Raw genomic sequence first — 13,126 nt, forward strand, 5'->3', positions numbered from 1 at the left:
ATGCGGGTACCCAGAGCAGTTCCGCTGACTTGAAGGTATATATTGTCCCCAAATGTGAAATAGTTGTGGGTGAGGACAAAGTCACAAAGGTCAGCCACCAGGTTAGCCGTGACATTATCGGGGATACAGTTCCTGATAGCTTGTAGTCCATCTTTGTGTGGAACGTTGGTGTAGAGGGCTTCTACATCCATAGTGGCCAGGATGGTGTTTTGTGGAAGATCACCGATGGATCGTAGTTTCCTCAGAAAGTCAGTGGTGTCTTGAAGATAGCTAGGAGTGCTGATAGCATAGGGCCTGATGACACAGTTTGCTCAAGCTCCAGGAACTACTTCCTTCTTGCATCACCACCTTCTGATCAGTTGTGACACTGGCTGAGGATTTCACATCTCATTTGTGTATTTCCTTATACAAAATCTATGACCTCTCTATGTAAGATGTTGATGCATCTCTTAAATGGAGATTTTCTTTTCACCTTATCATCCACCTGATTCATCAAGGGAGTTAACTGAGGCCTTCTTGCCTTTGATAGTGGTTTGATACAGCATGTACAGTGCTTTGGACTTGGGACATACAATGGCATTCTATGAGTGCCATTTTCATATTCTGCATGGGCCGTGACTTTCTTTGGATGAGTGGGCTAGGGACATACTGATGGCAGTATGATCTCAAGACCAAGGAAAACTGAGTTGACTGAGAATAACCCCTCAACACCATGCTGGAAGGGTAATGGTTGTAGAACTATGCCTGGCTGGGGAGAGCTCCCAACCCTAAGATCTCGTGGTGGTCCGGGGGGGGGAGAGAATGAGAGGAGGAGAAATTCCTTGCCTTTTCTGATTTCTCTGTTCTTCCCCTGAGCCATTTGGAAATGAGCTACAGATTTCAGCTGTTGTCCTCACAGAATATACCTTGTACTTGTCCTTCCAAGGTGTCTCCCCAGCTTACAAGGGCCCAATACACTTGGAAGCAGTTGACAGGAAAAAAAAAAAAGAAAAGAAGAAAGAGGAAGCAAGCTTTTCTTAGCCCATGAGATTGGGTCTCGAAGACTGACTGCACAGGGCTGCTGCAAAACAATGCCTTCTACTTCTGTAACATTCTTGGGTGTTGGACTTCATTTGAAAGCCAGGCAATGCTCAGTTAAGGTCTCTCCCACAAAGAAAGGTGAGTGTTAAAAGAAAGAAAACTTGCAAATATCAGGGAATGATAGTTTAGGTACTGCCTCAGATATATACAGCACCAACACTTTAAACATGAAAATGCAAATGTAATGCAACAGCATGAAAATCTTAGTTTCAATTTGCCAACAATGCAAGAACACTTTACAAAACATTTGTACAATATCACATAATCTAATCATTTAACTCATCTCTAAAATATGACTACCTAATCAGATCTGTGCTAGAAAACAGGTTTTGTTTGTAATCAAAACTAATCCAAATCTTATTCCTAACCAGACTGCACTAAAGCAGATGCATAAGCATATACTTCAGTTTAATCAGCTAGTAGACCATAATTAGTTTTTCACCCATTTTTAAACTCTTGATTATTTACAGGTTAAGTTTTAGAAAATATCAATAGTACAATTTATATACATAATCTAACTGTTGGCGGAAAAAGATGAATTGGAAGAAACACTCTTGAGAAAGTAGCTGGAAACACACAGATTTGAGCTAACTCTTCTGAGTCACATGGTAGAAAAAACAGTAATAAAGCATACATATTGAACTTTTTGACCTCCTTTCTCTCCCAACAGAATGTAAACAAGTGTCCACATGTATATGAAAACTACCTGACACAGAATTTGAGTTCTAAATCAAGTTGCATCAACAGTACGGTTTGGTAGCAAAATTTATATCTAATATAAATGTTATGCACATTACATTAGTGTAAGAATTAACTTGAAGTTCTTAAACACTGAAAATTTTATCACATTATTTCAGCAGTTCTCTAACACTTATTTTTTGCTATAGGTGTCCCCAAACTTGCCACAACCCTCCTCACAAATAAGACCTTTCACTAGTAGGTGTGTCAGATGTTATCCCCTCCAGCTGAGTGTTGGAAGGTAGTCTTTCAGTTCAGAGTTTAAAATCGAGCACCTACAAAAGACAGTTCAGTGTCAGGAAAATTATTAACCTGAAACTTGTCTACAATAATCACAGTTAAGCCTGTAAAACAGAAAATGGATGACAGTTTAACGTCACACACCATTTATCATCTACAAAAATCTATTTCTTCAGTCTTTCCAAGAACTTTATCTTTCCGGCTCTTAAATTACTTCCCCTCTGGTTTTGTGATTAAACAGAATGCACTCATGACTGCTACCAAGAAATACTTTCTTCTTACATAAAGAAAAGAAGCCCTTTTCCATTCATTACAAGCTTCTCAGTCAAATGAGAAATCAGTTGTGACTAAGAATGTCATGATGCAGTTGTCTTAGTAACATCAGGCATAGGAAAATCTTTCAACCAATAATTTACAGAAGTGACTTGTGTTGTATGTTCCTCACGAACACCTTCACATACCCTCTCAGACTGCCCCATCGGAATTAGAAAAACTGTCAAAATCTGTAAAGCAACTACCATCCTTTCTTTCAAATGCCTCCAAAAGTCACCTCTGCTGTGGTAAAGAAAAGCTGTCATCTAGCAACAGCTAGGCAGATACCAAGTTATGACTACTGTTAATTCTTTAGTCTTAGTATATCTACTAGTTATAGATATAACTAATCCAAACTAAAATATATTACTGTCATGGTATCCTCCCTCACTCCTTATTTCAGCCAGTTTATAACTTGTCTTTTAGATTGTGAGCTCTCTGGGGCAGAGACTGTTTTGTTATGTTCAGACAGTGCCTAGCACACAAGAGCCACAACCTGACTCAGACTTACAGATGCCACCACAAGATAAATAAAAACACCGTACCTGGTACAAGAAACCTGTGATTAAAAATACAAAATTAATTTGGAATTAAAAGAGAGAATACATAATATTACTTGAAGGATAAAAAAAGTTATATGGACCTTGTAATTATTCCCCAAACAAGAATACAAATACAGAAAATACAAAGTTGAGATTAAACTTAAGGTAGGGATATGTGCAGTTTATGAAATCCAAACATGTTAAGGTTGTTTGGGTGCCTAACTCTGCCCTATAGTGAAATCATCCATTCAATTACAATTAGTGCATGTTTTTGTCGTACCACATTCGATCAAACTGATTTTTAGAGAGAGACACTTCATTCCCTCCCCGCCAGCCTTCATTGTTTCAGTACAAAGTGAAGTTAAGGTTTTCTTTGGGTGCCTTAATTATTCATTTCCATAAGTTCACATTTTGATTTCTTGAAAGCACAAAATCAGCAACGTCCTTGTATTTTAAATTACTAAACATTTCATACATAACCTGGAAACAAGGTGGGTACACTCTCTTTTGGAGGTATTCTTTATTTTTTTAAAAAATATTAAGTTTTAGAGCCTCATTCACCAGCCTACTGACTGTGTTACCTCACTCTACAACAGTAGAGAGTCGGAGTGTACTGGCCGGCTGTGTACCCTATGTTTCCCTGCTCCTCACATTCATTCCTGCTCTCCTTGTTGCGTAGATGTGGTACAACATAATTTTGTAAAATACTTTTTTAGGATTAGTTATGTTTTGACATCATTCTCCATTGCTGAAAGTTTCTTCAGCAGAGGAAGATGGACAATATTTTTTCTGCAACAATTTCCACAAAGAATTCCCCCCTTCCATGACGGTTGCCATCTTCCAAAGCTTTCAAAGTGAGATTAAAAGTATCTTTAGCAAAGGTATATTTTCAAAATGGTCAATGCGTTCTACTGGAAAACGTGAGTGTGAAGCCTAGCTGCCCTCAGAGAAAATAATGCTGTCAAAGGCCACCATCTTTTCTGAGAGAAACTAGGCTTCACTTTCACTGTCTCTACCATCAGTGGAGATGCACTAGTACTCAGAATAGAAAGATTTTTTTTTTTAAAAGTAAAAAACAAGTGTGGGCTTCTTAGAATTCATAATATCATTGTGAACACAAGGAAATTTACCTGTTGCAACCATGCTTTCTTCAGTTGTGTTGAACATGGTTCCATCTTGTCTACACTCGTTCTTAAAACTTTTAACTGTATTTCGCTTCCAGTCACTACTGATATCTGTTAGCAACAGGTACATTTCCTTTCGTAAGCAAGACTTATGCTTCCCCCCTCCATGCGCTATTTGCTCAGTGAAACATAGCTATGTATTGACATATTCCCTGCCCCCCCCCAAATATTTACTGAACACTGATACTTACTTTCTAGCTATAAATTTGTAGAAATCTGACATTATTGGTCCAATTCTCAAGACCTTATTCATTGTACCTACTCCTTACACCTAATATGAGTTATTCCACCAAAGTCAATGGAACACCTATGATCAAGGGTTGCAAAATGGTTCCAATGTCCACTTTAAAAAACAAACTATTGTTGCCTGTTCAGGTATCAGCAACTAAAGTGACACATTGTATATGTACATTTTTTTAGGATACCTTATATATTTGTTTGATGAGGAAAAAAATTAACAGCTTAGATTGTAACTGTTTTTTCCCTTTTGGCCATGAGAGTGAATAAATTCACTAGTTATTGGTTATAAAATGAAGAGTATCTTCAGGCCAAACTTAAAATTAATTGATTAAATATGTATGAAGCTTTGAACAATAGAGACCTAAAATTGTTAATTCTCATGTTCAAAGAGTTTCAATTGTTAGTGACAAGTCTTAACGGTGTCACTGATGATCCCCTACAGCACCTGTGCATCTCAGAGATGCTACTGAAATTTACAGTTCCTACCAGTTATGTGCAATCAGACTAGCATTGTTTTAAAATATTGATCTACTGTAGATGTATAGCCCATTACCATAGAGACTTTCTGACAGCACCCCCTAAAACTGTTTGGAGACAGTATTAGAAGAAAATGCTCTCTTCAGAAGACATTTTCTAAGATCAGTACAAATGCACTGTTCACTTGAGAACAATTCTGCAGTGTACTCAGCAACCTCTGTTTTCACTGAAGTTAACATGAGTTCAGGGTTTTCAACACTCTACAATATGAGGTCCTAACATTTATTTTATACACTAGAAAAAGATTAAGAAAAATATTTTTCTTAACTTAAATCAATTTTATGTTTATAACCCTTTTGACAGCATTACTAATATTTCTTACATGATGTGCACAATCAATGGCATTTTATCACATGGCTGTTAAAGCAGTAGCGTGTTGACATTTTCTATGTAATTTTTCAACCATTAAGCTTTTCTAGGAGGGAAAAAACCACTCACATAAGACGGCAACTTTAAATAAATGAATGAACGTCACAAACAGGAAAAGGTGAGGCTGTTTGGGTTTGCAGACTTTAACTGTGTTAAGTTTTAAGTAGTACATTTCAGCCTGTGATATTCCTTAAATTTGACCAACAGAAAAAGGATAATCTCTAGAAGGGGACTCAAAATAGGTGGACTCTCCTTCCAGCTCAGAGACCTTCTTCGTGACCCTGGGCAATCTCTCTGTACCTCAGTTGTTCATTTGTAACATTGGAATAATACTACTCACCTACACCTCGTAAGTTAATATGCTATGAGTGCTACCCAAAAGTCTTAAAGTTCTGTGAGGAAAAGACTATCTATTCTATAGCATGGGTGTCTAGTACCTAGCATAACAAGGGGTTTTATCCCCAATTGTGGCCTCTAGGTGCTACCACAGGATAAACAATAATGAATAGTAGTAAGTAAGAAATATCATTAGTACTACAATTGTGAAAAGAGTACTTAAAAAGGCAAAAGTCACCTTGTAACACTGATTTATTTTTAAAAATATGGTCCCCCTTCTGTGTTCCCCCACCCTATCTTCAAGAAGCTTTTTAAGGCACAAGAATATCCAAGTAATTGACTGGCCACTGAGATGCAACTGCTTAACAACTTGGATACACTGATGAACCCTCCAGGTTATTAACAGAATAAAGTCTCATGCCCCTCACCCTCTGAAAACAGAATGCCTGTCCTTTCTTCCACCTGTAAAAAGCCCTCCCATCAAAAATATTTTATCATTCAATTACTTATGTAGCTCCCATCACAGGGGCCTCCCATATATTTAAAAAACAGTATTAACTCTGGTTGCTAAAGAAACATGATTTCAGAGCTTAGCTGATCTTCTAGAACAGCCAGCCAAGAGCTGGAGAGATTAACATAAAACAGAAAACGTCTGTACTTATAAGTCAGATCAATTTGAAGAAAGGGAGCCCGATTTTACACCAGTTTTTCCAACCCACCCACAAATGGAAAATAAATGCCTCTTCCTTCCTAAACCAAAATTACACCCAGGCTTACATGGTTTCTTGGCATCCTTGATCTTCATGTCTTTGCAGTTGTAGCAGCTCTGTGTAGCTTTCTTTCCGAATATCGGCGGGTGCGAGGAGCAGGAGCAGCACCTCTGGATGGGTTTCTCTTTCTCTCTGTCTCCTGATGGGGCGGGAAGAGTCAGTAGCTTGTAAGGGCTGGGTCTCTATCTCCTGATCTGGGACGTCGGGCTCGTGGGTGGTAGAGAGCAGCAGTTCAGTCAGTGGGCGTCTCCTCGAGGTCTGGGATAGCAGCAACAGCAGCACCTGATCGGTTTGTCTAGTTAAGGGAAGAGGCACAAGCGTGGGGTGGGAAGAGATATCTCCTCCCTCAGTTAGGCTGGGTAGAGCAGATAGCTAAGGACCTGGCCTTTGGGGTCTGGGCAGGGCTCTGTTAGGAGAACCCGCCTCCTCTAGGGGATGGTGGCATCAGCTCTAGGACAGTGCAAGTCTTGCCGGGGTGGACACGGCTTCCCTGTCTGTGGGGCTGCTCTCGTTTGTTGCTGGAGCGGCGGCAGCACTTACATAGGCTATAGGTGAAGGGGGTATGGAGGAAGAGGGGTGTGCTCCTGCTCGCAGCACCGACAGAGCGGGGCGTAGCTGGCTCGAGACGGGTGCGGCGGCAGCCCTGTGGGAGGGGGGTAGCGGCGTAGGAGAAGCTGCTCTCTCGAGGCGGGTCCTCCCTACATTCAGAGGCTACTCTGTCGCGGAGGGGTCCTGAGGCGAAGGAAGCGGGCAAAGAGAGGGCCCAGGCAGCTGGGAGGAGAGGCGCGCACTCCACCTTCGTGGCCGGGGCGCAGGGTGCCTCACTGGGCTCCCACCAGCACAAGATGGCTGCCTTCCCCGGTGAGCCGCTGCCGCTCTAGCGCGCCACACGATGGGGAGGTAGAGAGGGAGGCTCAGCGTCGAGTCCGCCCGCCCCGATCGCCCCTGCCGCAGCGCTACCCTCTCCGCCCCAGCCCCGGGGTCCCGCGCAAGGAACGATGGGAGCCGCAGTCTGTTAGGCGCCGAGAAGCCGTTCCCTACCTACAGCTCCCAGCATACCCCGCGCTACCCTCCTCTTTCCGCCTTCTGTGCGCGTGGCACGATGGAAGATGCAGGACAAGCAGCCTTTGCCTACAGCTCCCACCATGCAGCGCGGCCTCCGCGCCCCAGTTCCCCCCCTGCCGCGAGAACAGCACCGCTCACCCCACCTCCCCACGACCAATCACAGACCGCCGCCTCTTCTCGCGCCCCCTCCCTCTCCCATCGCCTGTTCCTGCTGCGGCCCGCTCATCTTTCCCTTTCGCGTCTCCCCAGGCCTGTGTCAGGGGTCAGGCATTTCCGGGGGAGCCCCTCCCCCGCAACGCAGCCGAGGCGAGCGGGCGCTGGCCCTTTAAGAGGCTGCGTGGAAGGGGTGGAGGAGGAGCAGGAGGCGGCATGCCAGGAGGTGTGCGCGTGCTCTTTGGACCTGCTCTCTTCCCCCACAGGATGGGCTCCCTGGTCCCCACCCCGCGCTGCCCTGGCCTGGTCTACAGTACAGGGGAAGGGAGATATAAGCTGCTCCACCTTGACCTAGCTGTGGAAGTGTCCTCACTTAAAGTTGTCTCCTGCCCAGTGCCAACGGAAGAGCCTGGCTCCAGTGGTTGAGTGACACCACCCTCCTGAGCAGCTTTGAGTCAGGCTCTACATTATTGAGTTGATGCAGTATCAATATAGACATTGCTTATGTTGACTGTTTACTAGCCTTCTGGACCCATCCCGCAATGCCCCACGCTGACAATACAATCAGGACAAGCGCTCCTGGTTATGATGTGCCACACTAGTATGAGGAGCCACATGTGCACACACACAGTTTAATAACTCTGGTGGCCACAGGCTGGTGTAAGTTAGGCCAAGTTTTGCGGTGTAAACATGGCTTCTGCTGGCTCCAAGGCTTGGCTCAGCAGGGGTAGGAAGCAGCAATGACATGTAGGTACCACTGCTCTGGGGAGGTGCCCTGGCAGCAGCTGAGAAGGGCCCAGACCCTTGCCTCGCCTCAGCCTGCCTTCTCTCCCCTCCCTGCAACCTCACCCAGCGTGTCAGCTGCTCCCGTTCGGGCTGCTGAAGCCAGACAATCCCTAGCTTCTCAAATGAGCTTTCACAGACACATGAGAAAAAGATAAAAACACCTTCTCACCTAGGGCACAAAGTCATCGCTCCATGTTTGGCTTCTCAGTCCTCATCCTCAAGGGAAAATGGCACAACACCTCCCAAAAATGAGCGTGGGAGCTTAAATTCATAATTGTGCTAGATACTAAAAATCCTGGTGTGAATAGTGACACTGGATTTACATCTCATTACAGCAATCTGTAACCCACTAATCCTCCTTTGTGCTATGACTGCAGAGGTGTTAATTGCCAACTTCATCTTGAATGGTCTCTTACATCAAGAGGTAACTCCTTATGCTTAACAATCTGTTCCACCTTGTATTTAGGGCGATGTCTACACTAAGTACACTAGGTAAGTATGCTATGCAACTCCAGCTATGTGAATAACGTGAATAACATAGCTGGAGTCGATGAAGTAGCTGGAGTAGAGTTACCACGTGGGTCTTGACAGGAGAAAATCTCCCATTGACTTACCTTACTCTTCTCATCGGAAGTAGAGTGCAGGGGTCAACTGGAGAGCGATCTGCAGTCGATTTGGCTGGTCTTTAGTAGACCCGTTAAATCGACCGCTGGTGGATCGATCTCAGAGCATCGATCCCCACTGTAGTGTAGACCTGCCCTAACTGACATTTTGAGAGCTTTTCTACACGTAGAACACTACAGCAGCACAGTGTAGACTCTATCTACACTGATAGAGTGTAGATAGAGTCTACACTGATTCTTCCATCAGCATAGGTCAAGGCTGATTCCCCACTCTGGCACTTTGAGTGCAGAAGGTGGAGGCCTGCAAGGATTCTAAAAATTAATATTGGCCACTCCAGACTTGTATTAAATTCCCAAGGTTACAGCTTCTCTCTGATCTTGGATGGGTAGATGCTGCCACCACCCAAATGCAAAAAACCCCAAAACCCTTTTGAGATCCCAGAAAGGCACACTTGGGAATTCCTTCCTGTGGGGGTACCCTCAAGACCTTTCACACCCCCCCCCCAGGAAGAGCTGAGAAAGAAAAACAAAGGAAATCAGCTGTTACCACCAGCTAATTAAACATATGCACAAACCTTGTTGGGACACAAAAATCCAGTCCTGTTCTTAAAAAATGTAAATTTTATAAAAAACAAAAAAGAAAATACATCTTAAAAAAATTACAAAAATTAAGCATCAAGATAGCTCTCTTGAGGTTCAACTTAAAGGTTACAAGCAAAACAAAAGCACCTGGGGTTAGCACAGAGGAGTTCACAAGCCTTACAGAAATAAAAGAAATAAACCTAATCACATCTTCCTAGACATTCCCTGATCTACTTACATATCTGGAGTTTCAGATAAGTAGGTTTGAAGTATAATCTGATGATTTTTCATACTGTTTTTTAAAGCTTCCTACAGCATAGTTCAGCTCTGTTCCTGCTCTGCATCTCCTCTCTCCGGAGAACAGACAGCAAAAGGGGAGACTTGTTTCAATTTTAAAAAGTTCTATCCTTCCCATTGGCTCTTTTGACCAGGTGCCCACTCACTTCCCTTTACCTATACATGCAGTCAGACTTTTTAACCCTTTACAGGTAAAGCAAGTAGAGAACAGCTACCAAGAGGGATTCTATAGCTAACTGGCAGGCTGAGTGTCCACAAAAGGGAGCTATCCCCCCCCCTCATTTATCACACCATAGTTAATCCACCTCCCTGAGAGGTAGTAGCTAGGTCGACGGAAGAATTCTTCCATTGACCTAATGCTATCTACATGGGGACTTAGGTCAGCTTAACTATTCCACTCATAGATAGGATTTTTTCACATTGCTGACTAAGGTTGTTAAACTGACCTAATTTGCCAGTGTACACCAAGTCTGAATAACTTCCCCAGACATGAAGAATTGCTCTGTGTATCCTGAAAGATTGTCTCTTTCACCAACAAAAGTTGGTCCAATAAAAGATATTACCTTACCCACCTCAATCAATCCTAAATTCTGTACTCTAAACATAATGGCCACCATTGAAGTGAAAAAGCTAGAAATGGCTAAGTTCCTTAGTGGTCAATACACCTAGTGAAAAGATTGCTTCAGACATGCAAAAGTATTCTTCATTTGTAATCATATTTCCAATGTGAGTTAAGTAGCACTCAATCAATACAAATAAATAAATTCAAGCTAGGCCAGGTCTACACTACAAACTTACATTGGTATAACTACATCACTCAGGGATGTGAAAAATCCACACCCCGAGCGACGCAATTATACCAACCTAACCCCTGGTGTAGGCAGCACCATCGACACAGGTACTGCCTCTTGTGGAGGTGGATTAACTACGCTAATGGTAGACGCTCCCCCAGCGGCATGGTAGTATTTTCACTGAAATGCTACAGCGGCAGGATTTTAAGTGTAGATTTGCCCTTAAGCTTATAATAATTAGCAATTCTGTCATTTGCCTGATTTTTCAGGATTGAGAGGCACATAACTGGAAAGTCAAGTGATCTGCCAAACCTGATTAACAAGATTGCGGTGTTTTCTCCAATGACTAAGATTCAAGCACGCTCACTTTGCATTTGAAAATAATGTAAACTAATTATAAGCAATATTTTAATTGTTCTGATAAACTGTCAGCTATCTCCAGCAAAGACGACATTCATGGAAATAGGGGTTTGAAATAAATGAAAAATCTTTTCAAATAAGAGCTATTAGTCTGCTTTGCAAGTGAATTTTTAATACCTTTACATGTTTACACTCATTTAGTAGATGAGGAAAAAATTTACTGGGGAGAAATTAAGAATACTGAGTGTCTTACTTGAGATTATATGAACTCTGTTTATAAATCAAGTTTCACAACATCTAGGATAAAAGTACTACTGTACGTTTTTTAAAATACGGGTGGACCAATGGACGCATGAAGAAGTGATTTGCTCAAAGTTACATAGTAAGATGACAGCAAAACAAAGAATGAGTCTTGTTCTACATTTAAAATGTACTCCTTTGTAGCTATGTTGGTCAGAGGTGTGAAAAACTACAACCTTGATCATCATTGCTCTGCTGATGAAGCCCCCAGTGTAGATGCAGCTATGCAGACCGAAGAGTGCTTCTGTCAGCATAGCAAACATTGTCTAGGGAAGTGGTTTTCCTACATTGGCAGAAAAACAGTCTGTGTGTGATGCCTGCTTCTACAGTAGAGGGCTATCTTGGCATATGTACTGTAGTGTAGACATGGTCTGTGTCCTAATTCCAATTAACCTGGTCTCTACTAAACTAGCCATCTTTGATCAAGTCATTTAGACTGTAAGGATATGAGTTAATATTGTGTGTACTGTATTTCATAAAATAACCTTTGTGTCAGAAAGTTGACTGCTAACACCACTAGATAGAAACAGTTACTGCTAAACAAAGAAAACTATACATCCCTCCCTGTACATCCTACATCAGAAAAGCCTTTCCTTTCCAGCTGTGTAACAGGCCTAACAAACACCCTTCCCTCTTTATTATTTTAAAACAACCCTCCCGCTCCTTTCTAAAGTTAAAGCAGAACTATAGATATTACCCTGCCCTTGACCCCCTGGTCACTCTCCTGCCAGAGTGCCACTGCTTCCTTCCTTTAAAACCCAGCAGATAGATCAGATACATTACCAAGATCAGCTGCATGTGCTCTTTCACCTTTCCATGTCTGTTTCTCTACCACTGCAGAGTCAAGAGTGAAACAAAGGGTCCAGCTGGGACTACCCTGATGGATCAAAGACCCAAATGTACAGAAAACTTGGGAACCTAGATGGGTATTAAAACCAAAGACAATGCAAGACAGGGTGTATTTCCCTCCCCACAAATACACAGCTGATGGCAATTTTTTGTAAGAAACTAAGGCCCAAATCTGTATTCATTCCTTAGGCAAAACTCCAATTGACATAAGTAGGCGTTTATACTGAGAAGAGCGCTTAATTAAGCTCTACATCAGTGGAGCTCCACCATCATTTGTTAGCTTGCCAATCCTCAAAGTCCAGCAGATGTCCTTTAATCAAAGACCTTGTCTATTACAACGAGAATAATAAAGTATCACATTTTAATAGGTTTGATCTGAGAAGTCTAATGGTCTATTATAGCATCCAATATAATATTCATTCTTTATGCACGCACTGTATAATTAAATGAAAATCTCCAGAGGTCTTGTCAATTTATTGCACTTTTAAAGGCCTACCTTCTTCTAACACTTAGAGCAGAAGAGTAGCAGGCCAAGTTCAGGCAAGAAATCAAGAATCCTAAATCTCGAAATTTCGGTGTGTACTAGCTGACTTCCACAGTGCCCAGCCAGAGAAAATAATCCTTACCAGAAATCTGAATTTGAAAGGCTTCCTTCAGCCCACTTCCTAAATGAATAAAAGGGTGGCTCTCTGTAGCCAAAGTTTGAATCTGTCAGAAGCCTTTCCTCCTTTTCACAAGCATGGACTGCTATAATACTCATTAGATGAGATTCCAGAGGATACATTCTGCCTCTAATGAGCTGGGGTAGGGAGATGACAGCTTACCCCTATGGAAGTCCATACTTCCTTCCCAGGTAGGTTTCCTGAGATGTGCTTGCACTGGGGGCAGGCATTTATGATTTTTCTTCTCAATAAAATCCCTCACTCCACCAAGGCCTGGAAAGGCGTAAAAACCTGTCACAAGGGAACTGTA

General features: G+C 42.4%; 1 protein-coding gene across 2 annotated transcripts in view; it reads right to left on the reverse strand.

Annotated features, from left to right (window-relative positions):
• Positions 1-7,445, reverse strand: part of PANK3 (pantothenate kinase 3) — a 32,196-nt gene extending 24,751 nt beyond the window's left edge. The window contains exons 1-2 of one of the 2 annotated variants that reach the window (XM_077823836.1): positions 7,390-7,445; positions 6,356-6,643 (exon numbers count right to left, since the gene is read on the reverse strand). In XM_077823836.1, the coding sequence (XP_077679962.1) occupies positions 6,356-6,383 (28 nt within the window). In that variant the 5' untranslated portion in view covers positions 6,384-6,643; positions 7,390-7,445. Of the gene's footprint in view, positions 1-6,355; positions 7,359-7,389 lie in introns of those variants that run through there. The other variant, XM_077823835.1, reaches the window with a different exon arrangement.
• Between the last annotated feature and the right edge of the window lie 5,681 nt (positions 7,446-13,126).

Source organism: Eretmochelys imbricata, chromosome 8, assembly GCF_965152235.1.
Source record: "Eretmochelys imbricata isolate rEreImb1 chromosome 8, rEreImb1.hap1, whole genome shotgun sequence".
In the NCBI taxonomy this organism is placed as follows: domain Eukaryota; kingdom Metazoa; phylum Chordata; order Testudines; family Cheloniidae; genus Eretmochelys; species Eretmochelys imbricata.